This window comes from Prunus mume, linkage group LG4, assembly GCF_029339155.1.
Source record: "Prunus mume cultivar Tortuosa linkage group LG4, ASM2933915v1, whole genome shotgun sequence".
NCBI lineage: Eukaryota > Viridiplantae > Streptophyta > Magnoliopsida > Rosales > Rosaceae > Prunus > Prunus mume.
In genome coordinates this window covers 14616460-14634349 of record NC_142701.1, presented here as the reverse complement: position 1 = coordinate 14634349, position 17890 = coordinate 14616460, and the positions used below count along the sequence as shown (strand labels likewise).

At 37.5% G+C, this 17890-nt stretch overlaps 1 protein-coding gene and 1 non-coding gene across 2 annotated transcripts; one reads left to right on the top strand and one right to left on the bottom strand.

Moving 5' to 3' along the window:
* Positions 1 to 6772: 6772 nt before the first annotated feature.
* LOC103330487 (uncharacterized) lies at positions 6773 to 14995 on the bottom strand. Its single transcript, XM_089050464.1, is given in 6 exon segments — positions 6773 to 7751; positions 7872 to 8789; positions 8889 to 9234; positions 9237 to 11944; positions 11946 to 12131; positions 14895 to 14995. Coding segments are annotated over 6 exon segments (5238 nt in total).
* LOC148917974 (small nucleolar RNA R71) lies at positions 11516 to 11622 on the top strand. The gene has a single exon (XR_016126570.1). It is a non-coding gene; the product is annotated as a small nucleolar RNA R71 (small nucleolar RNA).
* Positions 14996 to 17890: the final 2895 nt, after the last annotated feature.

Below are 17890 nucleotides of genomic sequence, written 5' to 3'. Positions count from 1 at the left end.
AAGGGTGCCTTTGGATATTCGGTCTTGTTTTCCACGTGGTACCATGCCATGTCAGCGACCCAATGAAATGACGCCATGTCAGCGACCCAATCAAACGATGACATGTCAGCCGCTTTTCTAGGCGAAAAATCTTTGTTAATGTTTTTGGTTGTTGGAAAAAATCTTTGTTAATTGAGCACGTATTAAAGATAAGTGATACTTTTTTTTTTGAGAGATAAGTGATACTAATCAACTCAATTCAAAATTCACAGTAGAAATTTTGCATATTCACCTGGCCTATTAACTTTCATGAAACGGGGATTTTTTTTTTTGGTCAAAATTTTCATGAAACAGGGATAGCATAGTAAAAATTCATACTATAATATAAAATATGTGATTTTGCATATACATCACATGGCCTATTAACTTTTATGAAACAGAAATTGTACAGTTTTGCTATCTCTGACCAATAATGCTATGACAGGTGTGATAATACTTCCAAGTAGTATAGCATTATTGGTCGTTGCAACTAAATTTTTCTCCTATTTTGGGGTATGTGCATTTACCAAACAAAGAAAAAAATTTAGCAATTTACCACCCAAACTTCAATTTCAGTGCTAATATACCACTTAAGTTAACTTCTCTTAAAAGCTATGTCGAGACCATTAGATGACATGCACATGAGTCTTTTGTTAAGGGCATGTATGTCAATGTAGCACTGAAAAAAAAAATGTGCCTAAAATATTAAAATTTTAAACCTATTTCTATAATTTTCTAAAATAAATAAATAATTATTAAACTATTAAATTATGAGTAATGTAACACTTACCACATTTTTATCCAACATTTCTATACCACATGATATGGCATGTCCATATCATATATCACATCAATTAAATCAATGAAGCATATATATATGTAAAATCCATATATATAAAGCAAAAGGCAGGGAATGGTGAAACATTCAAAATACCAGAAAATACCTTTGGTTAATTCAAACATTAAGAATTAAAATTATTAATTAAATAAGGATAATATGGTAAATTCATATTTTTTTATTAAAAAATAAAAATAAAAACAAAATCAGATAATATGTCCTACTTTTATGGAATATAACTACCCATATAATCTTTTTTTAATTCTAAAAAGAAAAGAAAAAGAAAAAAGAAAACCAATTGGCACATGCGTGAGCGTGCCAAACTAGTATATATAAAGCAAAAGGCAGAAAATGGTGAAACATTCAAAATACCAGAAAATGCCCTTGGTTAATTCAAACATTGAGAATTGAAATTATTAATTAAATGATGATAATATGGTAAATTCACATTTTTTTCATATTAAAAAAATTAAAATTTAAAAAAATCCGATAATAGGTCCTACTTTATGGAACATAATTACCCATATTATCTTTTTTTAATTCTAAAAATAAAATAAAAAAAGAAAAAAGAAAACCAATTGGCACATGCGTGAGGGGCTAGTATTTTAATAAAGAAAAAAGATGTGTTAATCACATTAATTAGCTGATGTTGTACACATTAACTGCCACATCATGTTGTATAAAATTATGGTAAGACTAGTGATGGCCTCTTTAATAAGGACCCTTGAATTAATCCAACAGCACATATAATTAGTAGTCTTAACTCTCATGTCTCATCCATGCTCCTTGTTTTAATAAAGCTCATGTTGGGTCGGATGAGAAGAAGATTGAAGCTAATAAGCAACTGCTCGATGAAATTGCTCATAGGAGGCACCTAGCATAAATCAAATAGGGAAGCTTTTGTTTGGATATAAGAAGAGCTCACAAGTGTTGAACATTATTAGGCCTCTGGTGCAACCTCTAGTCAATGGCAAACCCACAAAGGCGTAAGGAGGTGCAGTTGCATCTCCCTTGCCATAAATAGCCATGAATATGCTGCTGGAAATTGCCTCTATGGTTGTGCCCATAACGTGTTTGTCGAAATGCCTCAAAGAGGCTAGTTTTTGCTTTGCTGTTGCGCTAGCGTGTTTTTTTTTTTAAATTCCTCTCCAAAATGACGTCATTTTGGACGAGGTCAAAAATAAATAAATAAACAAAAAACTTAATTAGTAAAGAACCCTTAACGTCGACGGAATAGGGTCATCAAATCCAAGTTTGAAGATGCTTTATTAAGCCTTCCCACCGTCCACTTCAAATGTAATCCATAAACTAGGAATTAGATTTTTGGATTGAGAGAGGTCTTCCCACCGTCCACCCCTTATCTTAAAATACTTGTAAGACTTCATATGACTACATAGTTAATCCAATATCACTATATATAACATGGTGAATATCACTAATTATTTTGTCACCTTTGATGATGCTGGTTTAATTTGACTATTTTTCGTGCAGGTGTGGAGTTATGAAATACACGAGCTATTGCCGATACGTGCAAAGCCGGGGTTATAATATACCATGGAGCAATGGTTGATGCGTCTCTTCAAACCTGCCAGATGAGCTATCTCAATTTCCCTTCCACCACCTATAAAATAAAGAGTGACAATTTTCCCAATGTTGTTTCTATTCTCCCTCCCACCTTTCAAATGATTGCATTTACCTGATTTTTATTTTCTGAAAATTACTTTTAAAAGGTCATATATATATCCAATTTCATTTTTTTTTCTTTAAATACAAACCCATATATGACTGATGTATATGGTGTTGAAACTTGAAATCAGGGAAGGCAAAGGAATGAAAATCTTGTAAGTGTGATTTTCAGCATGTAAATCCATCGTTGGATCATCAAATTTGCCAAGTGAAAAGATTTTGTAATGACAATCTGATAAAATTCAAAACCATATTAGTAAATAGCCATATCTATATTGTTTGGAGGGCCATGGATGATTCACAAATCAAATGTACTTGATTTTTTTTAGGTTATCACAAAACGTCCGTAAAGTTTACGAAAATATCAGATTGCATCCTTAATGTTTTTTTTGTGTCACTCGTGGTCCTCAAGGTTAGTATGTGCGATCACAAATGGTCCTTGCCGTTAGGTTCCGTAAAAAACTCCGTTAGTTTGCTGACGTGGCATATATATATATATATATATATATATATATATATTACAAAACATCCCTGAGGTTTCACACACCTATCACAAATGGTCCCTACGAAATTTTAAATTTTTAAATTTACCGGATTAGACTTCTCCCGACGAAAACTACCTCTGCCGAATTGTTTATTCCCTTTTTCCAGGTACAGAGAAAGCATGTCTATGAACTTAGACAGTCCATTTTAACTGGTGATAATGAAAGTTGTTCCCAGCACATATTCCAGTAAGTTTCTGAGTCTCACCAACTTCGCTCTCGCAGCCATCTAATTTATCACCCAAATATAGTAGCATTTTGTGTGTTACTTAAACTTCTAAATTTATAAACACTCACTATTGTAAACATTGTGTCAGTACTTCAAATGTATTGCTATATTTTGAACTAGAATACAGTAGATAATCAGTTTACAATAGCATGCTTGTTCGTACGGACACTTGGATATCGGGGAAAAATTCAAAGCAATAGACATCCAGAAAAATGGTTTTACCTGGTCTAAGGAAGATTGTTGATAACTAGTTTAACTTTTAAACCTCTCTATGTTTGTAGTATTTAGCGATGTTACAAATAAATTTAGAAAGTGTGGCCCAGAATGCAAAACTGAGTCATATCACCTAAAGGTAGCTGAGAGGATCAGTATATATTACAATCTGAAGCATAGGAAAATTTGAGGTTGCTAAGTGTGACAACATCCAAAACAAATTATCAATGTATGAATGCCTTTGTATTACCGATTGCTGCGACCATATCTTGCTTGGCCTTTTTTTCAAATAGGATATTGTATACTGCTGTCCACTAATTCATCTTACTGATTCCCTACTGCTTAATAGCATCCAAGAAATTGGAGTTTGGGTAAGCTTTTGAAGGAGTTTATGACAATTTCTGGAAACTACTGGATGGTGAGTGCTTCCTCTGATATTTCTCTGGTTGTATGAAAGTTGGTGGAAAAATATGGTAGATGATGGTGGAAAAAGGTGATACCATGAAGAGATCCTAGGGTGACCTTATATAGTATAAAACAACTAAACCCTACTTCAAAAAGGTCTAGAAAAACTCTCCTAAAGCAAAACAAAATCTCAAACAATTAAGGAAACAAACTAGGAAAGAATCCTTATTTGACTTGGAAACACGTCAGCCAACTTGCACGCACGTTTTGGGGTTGTTCCACTTCCTAGAAAATTCTGGAAAAATATGAGAAACGTAGCTTTATCTCTAAGCTTTCCAAGCATATATTACACACCACTAGGAAAAATCGGAAAGATATTCAAATCTTCACTCTTCCACAGCAGTGCAGTTCTGACGGGATTTCAACTTAGGCTGTCTTGACTTGCAGGTCTGGAGCATTTGGCTTGGTAGAAAATTATGAAACTTTGATACAATGATCTTCAATGTCTTAGCTTTCTTCTACAATTGGTCTTGCACTAAAATGCATTCGAAAAGTTGATTTTCAGTTGAAATCCTTCCAAGAGCGCAGAATAGCTGAAAATAAGGAAAGTAAAGTAATAATACTCTTTTTAATTAACTTTCCCCACAAAACCTACATATAAAAGGTGTAAAAATATAGGAAATAATACACTTATCAAACTACCTCAAACCTATCTTTTGCTAGTCCTCGAGCAAAATTAGAAATTAAAACAAACACAAGACAAAAACTAACTAAACCACTTTCGCAGGTAAACTCGATGGCACTTAGCATGTGCCACAAGCCGTTAAACCTCTAGGTGTCCCTAGTAGGAGGAGTTGTGTCTCCTGAGGGTTTACCAGTCACGATACCCACAAACGTTTACTACAAAACAAAGTCGTTAAAGACACCACTTTAACAGGCTAATAAAAATCAATGCATGCCAATCACATTTGCATCACTAAAGATATGCCACTTTAAGTAAATTGCATCATAGTGTAATGTGTAATACCAAAACTCATAACATCAAAGCTTAAAGACAACCACACTCGAATACCATGGAATTATTTCGCCTTGACTCTAATCCTCACCGGATATCACTCTATAATTTTTCTCTCAGAATCCTAGGCTTACACTCAAATGTCACATATGTGTATGAAGTTATGTAATGGAAATCAAATATTAACACATATGCTTAGCTTGAAGAATGGCAATTTCTAAAAATAATGTCTCATAAAAAGAATCGAATACTAAGAACTAGAGTACATACCTCACCTCCAAGAAAGATTTCCCAAAAGATCAGTTAGGTCTTTTACTTTGGTTGTAATGAAAGGCTAGGTTTGGGTTAAGAAAGAAAGGAAAGGAATAACAAAAACTTAGGACATACCAAAGCATTATTCACGATCACATACACGGACAGCTCTTTTTGAACTTTTTGTACCACTCAGCGTCCAGGGATTGTGCATATTTTCTACTCCATTTGGAGTGATTTTGAACTTTTATTCTTTTGATTTGCAAAATATTTTCTTTTCTTTTCTTTTCTTATATTTCTTTTTTTTCTTGCAATTTTTACACAAACACCTCGGTACACGCCAATTCTTTGGTGTAGAGCTCAATCTTCTTATTTTCATCACTTTGGCACATCCTAAGCTATAAGGTATGGCTTAGAAACGGGTTATATAGGTTAAAAGATAGTAGGGGTGATGAAGGAAGGGCTAAGTGTTTGGTTGCAAAGGGGTTAATGACGCACACAAAGGGGTAGGATGAAAAGTCTTTTAGAGGGTGAAAACATGCATAGCCTAACATCATCTCTTATGGTCCATCCAACTTGGAAGCAACATACCTACAAAAATAAGAAAATTCTTTAGTATCCAATACAAACCTAATGAGAGCAATCTAATTAAGAATAAAATCGAAGAGTGTTTAAGAGTAGAAACAATGAAACCCCTCTCAAAGAATGGCTTTTGGCTCAATTATCTCACAAAGGTAGTCTCCACTAATATTCCATAGTCATTCGAGCATAGCAACCTTGTCCACCAAAACATTACGAGTATGGTATTGTGAAGTGCAAAGATTATAATGCAATCACCCTTCATGGCAACACGTTAGTAAAGCATTCATGATCAAAAAATGGCATATACATCTCTATTAGCAAGGAAAAGTGACAACTTTAACTAGAATTTATGTTTCACAAAAACTGCTTCTTTTCAATTTTGACCTCAGATCAGTTTTCAACAATTATCTCTTAAAGTACTGCATGGATTTTGACAAACCTTATATGCTCAGAAAATAGACAAAGAAACGCATAACTTTTCTTTAGACCAAATACCAGAAAATAGACTAGAACTGCATGAAAACTGACGTTAAATACAGAACACAGTACAGAATCGCAGAAATATTCCAGTTCCAGACCCCTGTTCAGAAAAACAGCTATAACTTCCAAACGAAAAGTCAGAAAATTACGAGCCTTATATGGATGGATTCAGCACGAAAAACTGAAGAAGGCAACGCGGGCCAAATCTTCAATTCTATCACAGATTAAAACAGTATTATCGAAACATAAACACCAATGCTTTGCATGACTCGAAAAAGACTAAAAACGAAAAAATGCAAAAAATAAAATGAATGTTACCCACCTCAAACCTAAATGAAACATTGTCCTCAATGTTTAAATAGAAAATAAGAGCAAGGACAAAGAATAGTAAAATAAATGAACGAGGGAAACACACAAATAAAAATTAAAAAGATAAGGAACGAAGGTACCTAGTTGGGTTGCCTTCCAACAAGCGCTTAGTTTAGAGTCAATAGCCCGACTTTTGGATGCGTTTACTTGGGATCATCGAGTAGGACGGTGCTCTCCTCCTCAAGAAATGCGGCTGTCACATAGTGTTTGAGTCGATGGCCATTAACTTTGAAAGTTGTACCGTCACGATCGTTCTTGATTTCAATTGTCCCATAAGGATACACTGTTAACACCGTGAATGGCCCAGACCAACGAGAGCGAAGTTTCCCAGGAAAAAGTTTCAACCGTGAGTTGTAGAGGAGAACGCTTTGACCCACATAAAATTCCTTCTTCAAGATGTGCTTGTCATGCCACTTCTTTGTACGGTCCTTGTAAATTTTCGCATTCTCATACGATTCATTTCGAAGTTCCTCTAGCTCATTCAATTGTAACTTCCTCTTCTCCCCTGCTGAACTCATGTCAAAATTGAGTGTTTTAATAGCCCAAAACGCTTTATGCTCCAATTCCACCGGAAGGTGGCATGCTTTCCCAAAAACAAGTCTATATGGTGACATCCCAATTGGCGCTTTGAACGCCGTTCTATAAGCCCATAGTGCATCATCCAATTTTAATGACCAATCTTTCCTAGAGGCACTCACCGTCTTTTCCAAGATTTTCTTCAATTCCCTATTCGAAACTTCAACTTGCCCACTAGTTTGCGGATGGTAGGGAGTAGACACTTTATGGGTGATGCCATATTTTGCAAGAAGGGAATTAAATTGACGATTGCAAAAATGCGTACCTCCATCACTAATAATTGCACGAGGGACCCCGAATCTTGTAAAAATATTCTTTCGTAGAAATCTGACCACAACCTTGGCGTCATTCGTGGGTAGGACAGTTGCTTCGACCCATTTGGATACATAATCCACTGCAACCAAAATATACAAATTCCCATATGATGCCGGAAACGGACCCATGAAGTCAATACCCCAAACATCAAACAATTCCACCTCCAAAATATTATTCAAGGGCATTTGGTTTCGACTAGAGATATTTCCTGTACGTTGGCAAGGATCACACCTTGCAACAAAGTCTTGAGCATCTTTAAACAAAGTAGGCCAGAAAAATCCAGATTGTAGAACCTTGGCCGTAGTCTTGGAAGCACCATAATGGCCTCCACATGCCAAAGTATGACAATGCAATAATATGTCAGCCATCTCTGTCTCAGGTACACATCTTCGTATAATTTGGTCAGGACCGTGCTTCCACAAATATGGATCATCCCAATAATAATGTTTAATCAATGATAGGAATTTCTTTTTCTGATAAAAAGACATATGAGGGGGAAGAATACCACAAGCTAGGTAATTTACAAAATCTGCATACCAGGGAGTGATGAATTCTTTCTCAGAGTTGATGGAAAATAATTGCTCATCCGGGAATGTCTCTAGGATAGGCCCAACATCTTCTATAACTTCATCCTCACGGACTAGCCGAGAGAGGTGGTCGGCCACCACATTCTCAGACCCTTTTTTATCTCGAATTTCAATATCAAACTCTTGAAGTAATAAAACCCATCGAATTAGTCTTGGTTTTGCTTCCTTCTTGGCGAGCAAAAATTTTAAAGCTGCATGATCCGTATACACAATTACCTTCGCACCCAATAGGTAAGAACGAAATTTATCCAATGCAAATACCACTGCTAACAATTCCTTTTCCGTAGTGGCATAGTTCAGTTGAGCATCATTCAATGTACGACTTGCATAGTGAATTACATGTAGTAATTTATTCTTCCTTTGACCCAAGACAGCTCCAATAGCATAATCACTGGCATCACACATAATCTCGAATGGTAATTCCCAATCAGGTGCCATAATGAGTGGTGCAGTGGTGAGCTTTTTCTTCAATAAATTAAATGCCTCCAAACAGTCTGAATCAAAGTTGAATTCAGAATCCTTCAATAACAACTTGCAAAGAGGCTTTGTAATTTTTGAGAAATCCTTAATAAATCGACGATAAAACCCAGCATGTCCCAAGAAGCTTCGAATTCCTTTCACTGTAGAAGGGGGTGGTAGCTTTTCTATGGTCTCAATTTTTGCACGGTCAACCTCAATACCTCTTGCTGAAATTTTATGCCCCAACACAATTCCTTCTTGTACCATAAAATGACATTTTTCCCAATTGAGAACTAAATTGGTTTCTTCACATCTTGCCAACACCAATGCCAAATTATCCAAACAAGAATCAAAAGATGAACCGAAAACAGAGAAGTCATCCATAAATACCTCAATAAATCGCTCCACCATGTCAGAGAAAATGCTTATCATGCAACGCTGAAAAGTGGCAGGAGCGTTACATAACCCAAAAGGCATACGACGATAGGCAAAAGTGCCAAATGGACATGTGAAGGTCGTTTTTTCTTGGTCTTCAGGCGCGATAGGGATTTGATTATATCCTGAGTATCCGTCTAGGAAACAGTAATAGGCATGCCCAGCAAGTCTTTCTAGCATCCGATCAATAAAAGGCGTGGGAAGTGATCTTTTAAGTTGCGAATTCAATTTCTGTAATCTATGCAGACTCTCCATCCTGTAACAGTTCTTGTTGGGACTAACTCATTATTTTCATTTTTTACAACAGTCATCCCTCCTTTCTTTGGCACAACCTGTGTAGGACTTACCCAACTACTATCAGATATAGGGTAAATAATACCTGCATCAAGCAATTTTAATACCTCTGCACGAACCACTTCTTTCATGTTGGGGTTCAATCGGCGTTGATGCTCCACGGATGGCTTATGCTCCTCTTCCATTAGTATTCGGTGCATACACATAGAAGGACTAATACCCTTGATGTCAGCGATTGTCCACCCAATTGCAGTTTTATGTTTTCTCAAAACCCGTAATACTTTTTCTTCTTCAGTTTCACTCAAATTTGCAGCAATAATAACTGGTAAAGTTTCAGAAGTTCCCAAATAAGCATACCTCAAATGTGTTGGCAATGGCTTCAGAGTGAGTGTAGGTGCAGCAATCACAGAAGGTGCAGCCTTAGGAGGTGCTGCTCCTAGTGGTTCGAACTGATTCCTTTGCCTTGGATGGTATGGTTGTGATGCATCCAAATATAAGGCATATTCAGCAACCATGGGGTTGTCATCTTGGGAGGTAGCAGCATGGACCAATGTAGATTCCAATGGATGGCTCGGATTCTCCTTTTTAAATGTGTCTGAAGCAATTTCATCTATTAATTCCATGTGAAAACAATCCTCCGCTTCTCTTGGAAATTTAATTGCTTCAAAAACTTTGAATGTCGCTTGTTCATTCCCAACTCTCAAAGTTAGTAAGCCTTCTTCTACGTCAATCAGAGTGCGTGAAGTAATCAGGAATGGGCGGCCCAAAATTAGCTGCGTGTCAGAATCTTCTTCCATATCCAAAACCAGAAAATCCGCCGGAAATATGAGTGTATCAACCTTTACTAGAACATCTTCTATAATTCCATCTAGGTATGTGATTGACCTGTCCGCCATCTGCAAAGAAACAGTAGTGGGTTTAATTTCACCAATGCCAATCTTTTTAGCAACAGATAACGGTAGTAAGTTAATGCTAGAACCCAAATCACATAAAGCTCTTTCAAAGAAATTATTTCCAATAGTGCATGGAATTTTAAAACTCCCTCTATCTTTTTGTTTTGGTGGAAGCTTCCGTTGTAAGATGGCACTGCACTCTTCTGTTAGTTGGATTTTCTCGTGCTCTCCAAATTTCCTCTTCTTGGAGAGAATGTCTTTCATGAATTTTGCATAACTTGGCATTTGTTCCAAAGCTTCAGCAAAAGGAATGTTGATCTGTAACTTTCTGAACATCTCTAAGAATTTTGCAAACTGCCCATTAACTTTATTTTTTCTCAACCTCTGTGGAAAAGGGATTTGTGGGACATATGGCTTCAATTGAAGAGAAGGAATTGGTATAGAATTTTCTTCTTCTTGGGATTTTTCTGTGGTGGTGATTGGTGGTGAAAATGCATGCCCCATTTCTGTTGCAGACTTCTTAGCTTCTTTTTCTTTCTCTAATGCTTCTTTTTCCAAGTCAATCGCTATATTTACTTGCTTCCCTTTGCGAAGAGTGATTGCCTTTGCTTGTTCTTGATTTTTCGGGTTAACTTCAGGTTGGCTTGGAAATACTCCTTGGTTTCTTCCACTTATGACATTAGCTAATTGGCCAACTTGCACCTCCAAATTCTGAATAGAAGCTTGCTGATTCTGAAATTGAGTTTTTGTTTCAGTCATGAATTGGGTGGTAGACATAGTCAACTGAGTAAGAGCATCTTCCAAATTTATTTTCTTCTCTTGAGCCGGAAAGCCAGGTGGTGGTCTTTGCACATTCTGAGTATTGCTCCATGAAAAATTTGGATGGTTTCGCCAACCGGGGTTGTATGTATTGGAATAAGGATTATTCCTTTGTCGATTCAATTCTCCAACCTGATTGACTTGCTCAGCAGACGCAAATGGGTTCCCTGTGGTACACTCTGAACTTGGATGAGGGCCTGCACAAAGTTCACAACCAAAATTAGTACTAGTGTTTATAGAATTAACACTTAAAGAATCAACTTTTTTAGTAAGGTTAGAAATTTGTGCTGTTAGCAAAGCCATAGCATCGACTTCCAAGACCCCAGCTGGCTTCAGATTCATTCTCTCACTTGGCCATTGGTAGTTGTTGGATGCCATGGTCTCCAATAATTCAAATGCTTCGGTAGCCGTTTTTGCCATTAAAGCCCCTCCAGCAGCTGCATCAACTAGTGTCCTGCTTGTTTGACTCAACCCTTTGTAGAAAGTCTGAACTTGAATCCAGGTTGGTAGCTCATGGTGAGGACACTTGCGCAATAAGTCTTTGAATCGTTCCCAGGCTTCATATAGAGGTTCCTTATCATATTGAGCGAATGACATGATATCTTGTCGGAATTTTGCAGTTTTGGCTGGTGGGAAAAATTTAGCAAGGAATTTCTTAGATAAATCATCCCAAGTACGGATGGAGTCTTGTGGCTGTGACAGTAACCAAAGCTTGGCTTTATCTTTCAAGGAGAAGGGGAATAGCCTTAAACGGATCGCATCGTCAGTTACTTCATTGAACTTGGACGTATCACAAATCTCCAAAAATATCGCAAGATGGATGTTGGGATCTTCATTCGGTAGACCACAAAATACAGATGAATTCTGCAGCATGGTGATCATGGCTGGTTTGATCTCAAAATTGTTGGCTGCAATAGCAGGACGTCGGATCGCTGAGGGAGTTGCCACTGGGGCCAAATTCCCCCACGGCTCTTTCTGCTTCCTCCGCCATAGGTGTGGATGGTGGTTCCACCAAAGTGTGCTTTTTGTTTCCTTTGTTCCGCTTATGAAACGTACGTTCGATTTCTGGGTCAAGTGGTATGAGTTCTAGGGTACGAGAACGGTGCATACACGGATCAAAGTACCTGAAACAAAAAGAAGAAATTCAAATTAAACTCAGAATTAAAATATATTGATATTAATAGAAATAAAACAGTCCCCAGCAGCGGCGCCAAAAACTTGTTGTGAAATTATTGCAAGTGCACAATTCGTACAAGTAATATAGAAATAAGTAGAGTGTCGTTCCCACGAAGACTGTAATTTCCTATTAACTACCAATTATGATTAATTTAGAAGTTTATTTGAACAGTTAATTAAGAAGATTGATTGATTCAAGAAAGCTAAAACAATTATGAAAAATAACAATTTAATTAACGATAGAAAATTAAGATGATGAGACACTAGAGCATCCGATTTCACCATAACCAATTCTACTTAATTCTTATAGCCAATTAACCCTAATTACTATCCCTGTTGACAGTTGGTTTCTCCTAATTCATTCGATATCCCCTCTCGGGCTCAACCAAAAGTATTCTCAATTAACAACCCATTCTCTCTCGAGCAACGGATTTAGAAAACCAAGAACCCATTAAGTTCTATGAGAACCTACAAGAAAACTGCATGAGTCATGTTAGTCCCTCTCGGGCACTCATTCAAGTCATGGTATTTGTTACAAGAAGCAAACACCAAACATCTCCTCTCGGTCTCCGCTTGGATCATCAATTAAATATTAGCTAGATATTTAAATCATTAAGAACAGTAACAAATACTCAACATGGGATAATAATAAGGAATTAATATAACTATAAAAATTGAGTATTCATGGTTAGGCTACATCGTAGCCCTAGCAAGGGAAATTAGTTCATGACAGAAGAAAATATAAACAAGAGAATTATTGTCATAAAACCAATTTGGCCGATGGACTTGATCTTCAGATTCTTCACAGGAACACCTTCAAAAGCTCCTCAAATAATGCAGCAGCAAATTCTTTGCTTCCTCTGATATTTCTCTGGTTGTATGAAAGTTGGTGGAAAAATATGGTAGATGATGGTGGAAAAAGGTGATACCATGAAGAGATCCTAGAAAACCAAGAACCCATTAAGTTCTATGAGAACCTACAAGAAAACTGCATGAGTCATGTTAGTCCCTCTCGGGCACTCATTCAAGTCATGGTATTTGTTACAAGAAGCAAACACCAAACATCTCCTCTCGGTCTCCGCTTGGATCATCAATTAAATATTAGCTAGATATTTAAATCATTAAGAACAGTAACAAATACTCAACATGGGATAATAATAAGGAATTAATATAACTATAAAAATTGAGTATTCATGGTTAGGCTACATCGTAGCCCTAGCAAGGGAAATTAGTTCATGACAGAAGAAAATATAAACAAGAGAATTATTGTCATAAAACCAATTTGGCCGATGGACTTGATCTTCAGATTCTTCACAGGAACACCTTCAAAAGCTCCTCAAATAATGCAGCAGCAAATTCTTTGCTTCCTCTGATATTTCTCTGGTTGTATGAAAGTTGGTGGAAAAATATGGTAGATGATGGTGGAAAAAGGTGATACCATGAAGAGATCCTAGAAAACCAAGAACCCATTAAGTTCTATGAGAACCTACAAGAAAACTGCATGAGTCATGTTAGTCCCTCTCGGGCACTCATTCAAGTCATGGTATTTGTTACAAGAAGCAAACACCAAACATCTCCTCTCGGTCTCCGCTTGGATCATCAATTAAATATTAGCTAGATATTTAAATCATTAAGAACAGTAACAAATACTCAACATGGGATAATAATAAGGAATTAATATAACTATAAAAATTGAGTATTCATGGTTAGGCTACATCGTAGCCCTAGCAAGGGAAATTAGTTCATGACAGAAGAAAATATAAACAAGAGAATTATTGTCATAAAACCAATTTGGCCGATGGACTTGATCTTCAGATTCTTCACAGGAACACCTTCAAAAGCTCCTCAAATAATGCAGCAGCAAATTCTTTGCTTCCTCTGATATTTCTCTGGTTGTATGAAAGTTGGTGGAAAAATATGGTAGATGATGGTGGAAAAAGGTGATACCATGAAGAGATCCTAGGGTGACCTTATATAGTATAAAACAACTAAACCCTACTTCAAAAAGGTCTAGAAAAACTCTCCTAAAGCAAAACAAAATCTCAAACAATTAAGGAAACAAACTAGGAAATAATCCTTATTTGACTTGAAACACGTCAGCCAACTTGCACGCACGTTTTGGGGTTGTTCCACTTCCTAGAAAATTCTGGAAAAATATGAGAAACGTAATCTCTAAGCTTTCCAAGCATATATTACACACCACTAGGAAAAATCGGAAAGATATTCAAATCTTCACTCTTCCACAGCAGTGCAGTTCTGACGGGATTTCAACTTAGGCTGTCTTGACTTGCAGGTCTGGAGCATTTGGCTTGGTAGAAAATTATGAAACTTTGATACAATGATCTTCAATGTCTTAGCTTTCTTCTACAATTGGTCTTGCACTAAAATGCATTCGAAAAGTTGATTTTCAGTTGAAATCCTTCCAAGAGCGCAGAATAGTTGAAAATAAGGAAAGTAAAGTAATAATACTCTTTTTAATTAACTTTCCCCACAAAACCTACATATAAAAGGTGTAAAAATATAGGAAATAATACACTTATCAGTGAGCTGATACATTATTATCCTTGTCCTGCATTTCCTGGTTTGTTTGACATAACTTCTCATGGAATGGATATTCTCCAGATTCATTTGCAGGAATGACAGAGGAGGCTTTATTAAAATCTCTTGCACACTCACATGAACTAAACTCTATACATCTTGATGACATTCACCTTCCAAACTTGCCAAGACCGCCAAAGGCCTTCAGAGGAATCCGCAAGAAGAGCTCTTCATTGAAACGTTGCCTTGCTAGTGCACGACTAAACCATGACATTCAGCCACTAACCATGACTCCATGATAACTTGGACTCTCCGATTAACTAGCAACTAAACAACCGAGTCCCTAAACAATAGGACTTCCACAACTTAACAAGATAATCGTAAACCTAATAAATATTCTTTACAAAGCAGCGGCAAAGCACCCAAGAGGCTGTAGTTGCAGGCTTGTAGCAATCACACCAAGTAAGAAGCATTGAATTTCCATCTATATATTATTGTCTTTAAAATTTAAATAAAATTATACCAAAACAAAATGGCATGAAATATATGTCATCGGATATAGGATCCATTAATTAAAGCGCTGAACAAGAGGGCGGTTTATTTGGGCGGCGCCAGGCGGGTCTGGGCAGAGCTAGGCGGGTCTGGGTAGCGCTAGGCGGGTCTAGGCGGGTCTGGTTCTTTTCTTTTGTTCTTTAAGCCTACTGCCTAGCGATTTTTCAAACTTATGCACTGCAGGGCGGGTCTGGGCTGGTCTGAGCGGCGCTGGGAGGGTATGGGAGGCGCTAGGCAGGTTTGGGCAGAGCTAGGCGGGTCTAGGCGGCCCTAGGCAGGTCTAGGCGGGTCTAGGCGGCGCTAGGCGGGTCTAGGCGGCGCTAGGCGAGTCTAGGCGGGTCTGGGTGCCAGGGTGGGTCTGGTTCTTTTCTTTTGTTCTTTAAGCCTACTGCCTAGCGATTTTTCAAATTTATGCACTGCAGGGCTGGTCTAGGCGTCTCTGGGAGGGTCTGGGCGGGTCTGAGCAGCGCTGGGAGGGTATGGGAGGCGCTAGGCAGGTCTGGGCAGAGCTAGGTGGGTCTAGGCGGCGCTAGGCGGGTCTAGGCGGGTCTGGGTGCCAGGGTGGGTTTGGTTCTTTTCTTTTGTTCTTTAAGCCTACTGCCTAGCGATTTTTCAAACTTATGCACTGCAGGGCTGGTCTAGGCGGCACTGGGAGGGTTTGGGCGGAGCTAGGCTGGTCTGGACGGCACTGGGAGGTTCTGCGAGGCGCTAGGCAGGTCTGGGCGGAGCTAGGCGGCGCTAGGCGGGTCTGGGTGCCAGGGTGGGTCTGGATTTTTCAAACTTCATCTATCTTTGCTGAGGCCTTGTGCATTAACTGAGGAGCCCGACTTATGTCCCTTAATTGTGTACTGTGTGCTGTGGCTGTAATTTCAAAACTGTACACATCCCCACTTGTTGAAAGCATTCCCTCATGTTGCAGTTGCCTAAATCAACAATTTCAAGCTTTGTTGAGAGATTCCCAAAGAAAACAGGAAGCGTGGCATTTAATGGATTACCTTCCAAGCTGATCATCGACAAATTTCTAAGACTAGCCAAGAATTTGTTGCAGGTCTGGGGATGGTTCTCCTGAGCTTATTATCTCCTACAGGAAGTTGTTGCAGGTCTGGAACCCCCAGTGCCTATGTCTGCTGGGAGGCTACCTGAGAGCTGATTACTAAATAGAGAAATAAATTTTATCATGGATAAATTAAAGATTCTGGATGGGATGACGCCATTGAGATTATTAACATGGAGTGCCATGTGTGGATCGCCAATCTCATCTGGTATTTCACCTGCCACATGCAATAAACCCGAGCACCCAACTTTAATCTCATCTGGCCGGCTTGAACAATATCACCTTCTAGGGCATTCCGCTGCACAAACAACTTCTCTAACTGATCTAAACTGCTGATCTCGTTTGGAATTTCTGAGAAATTAACGTGTATAGATTTAACCCCATTATCATCAACCAGCCCCTAAGATTATATGTATAAGCTGTTTATGAATACTATATAGGGACATTTTGGAAAAAGCAAAAGGAGAGAGAAAAATTTTAAAAGAAGCAAAAATGGACAAAAATGCCCTTATTTATTTTTAGATTTCTAAGGAATCCAATACATTTTCATGTCTTTGATTTGAAAGTTGAGTGGTTTTTTTGTCTTTTTTGAAAAAGCTTTGGCTTTTTCCAAAAGTGAAATTTTTTTTTCTGCAACAAAATGCCGAGTCGTATAAGAATAGCATACCTTTGAAATTGTTGGAGTCAAGATGCACCTCCTTGAGCATTGTTAAACATGGGCACATGCCACAGAAAAAGAAGAGAGAATGAAAAACAAAAGAATTAACTAATGTTAAATGGTAATAATCAATTCCTAGATAACTGTTTGTTGGCTCGTACCTGATATTGCCGAAATCAATTGTTCGCAATGCAGATAAGTTGAAGATAGCAGTGGGTACGGAACCTGAGAATTGATTATCATACAAGTCGAATGTTTGAAGTCATGAATTATGAGGAATATCAGTAGTTCTTGTCTTTAGAGTGGAATATCAGTATCAATACGAATACTAATACTAAACATGTTGGCCATAAATTAGTAGTTCTTGTCTTTAGAGTAACCGACCAATAAAGTATACATTCTTGAGATGGTAAACAATATTTTCTGTGTATTCAAGATAGTAGTAACTAATAAAGTAGAAGTTGTTGGTTGATTTGCATTGCTCTGATTTCTAAGCATATTAAACATCAGAAGCCAGAGAGTTTGACTATTAGACAGAGATAGGTAATCAGCAATGCATGTTCTCATTTTAATTAGTTGGATAGATCCATACAATTCTTTGTAACTCAAATCTTAGACATTCAAGATAAGCTACAAATGTAACTTGCCTACTTCTTTGGCAAAAGAAATATTATAACAATTCTTTGGAAGAAAAAATATATAAGGCTTAATATCTCAAAAAGTCCCTAAAGTTTACGAAACTATCATATTGCATCCTAAATGTTTTTTTGTGTCACTCATGGTCCTCAAGGCTAGTATGTGCGATCACAAATAGTCATTGCCGTTAGGTTCCGTAAAAAACTCCGTTAGTTTGCTGATACAAAATGTTAGTAATTTTAAATTAATTAATACAAAATGTTAGTATA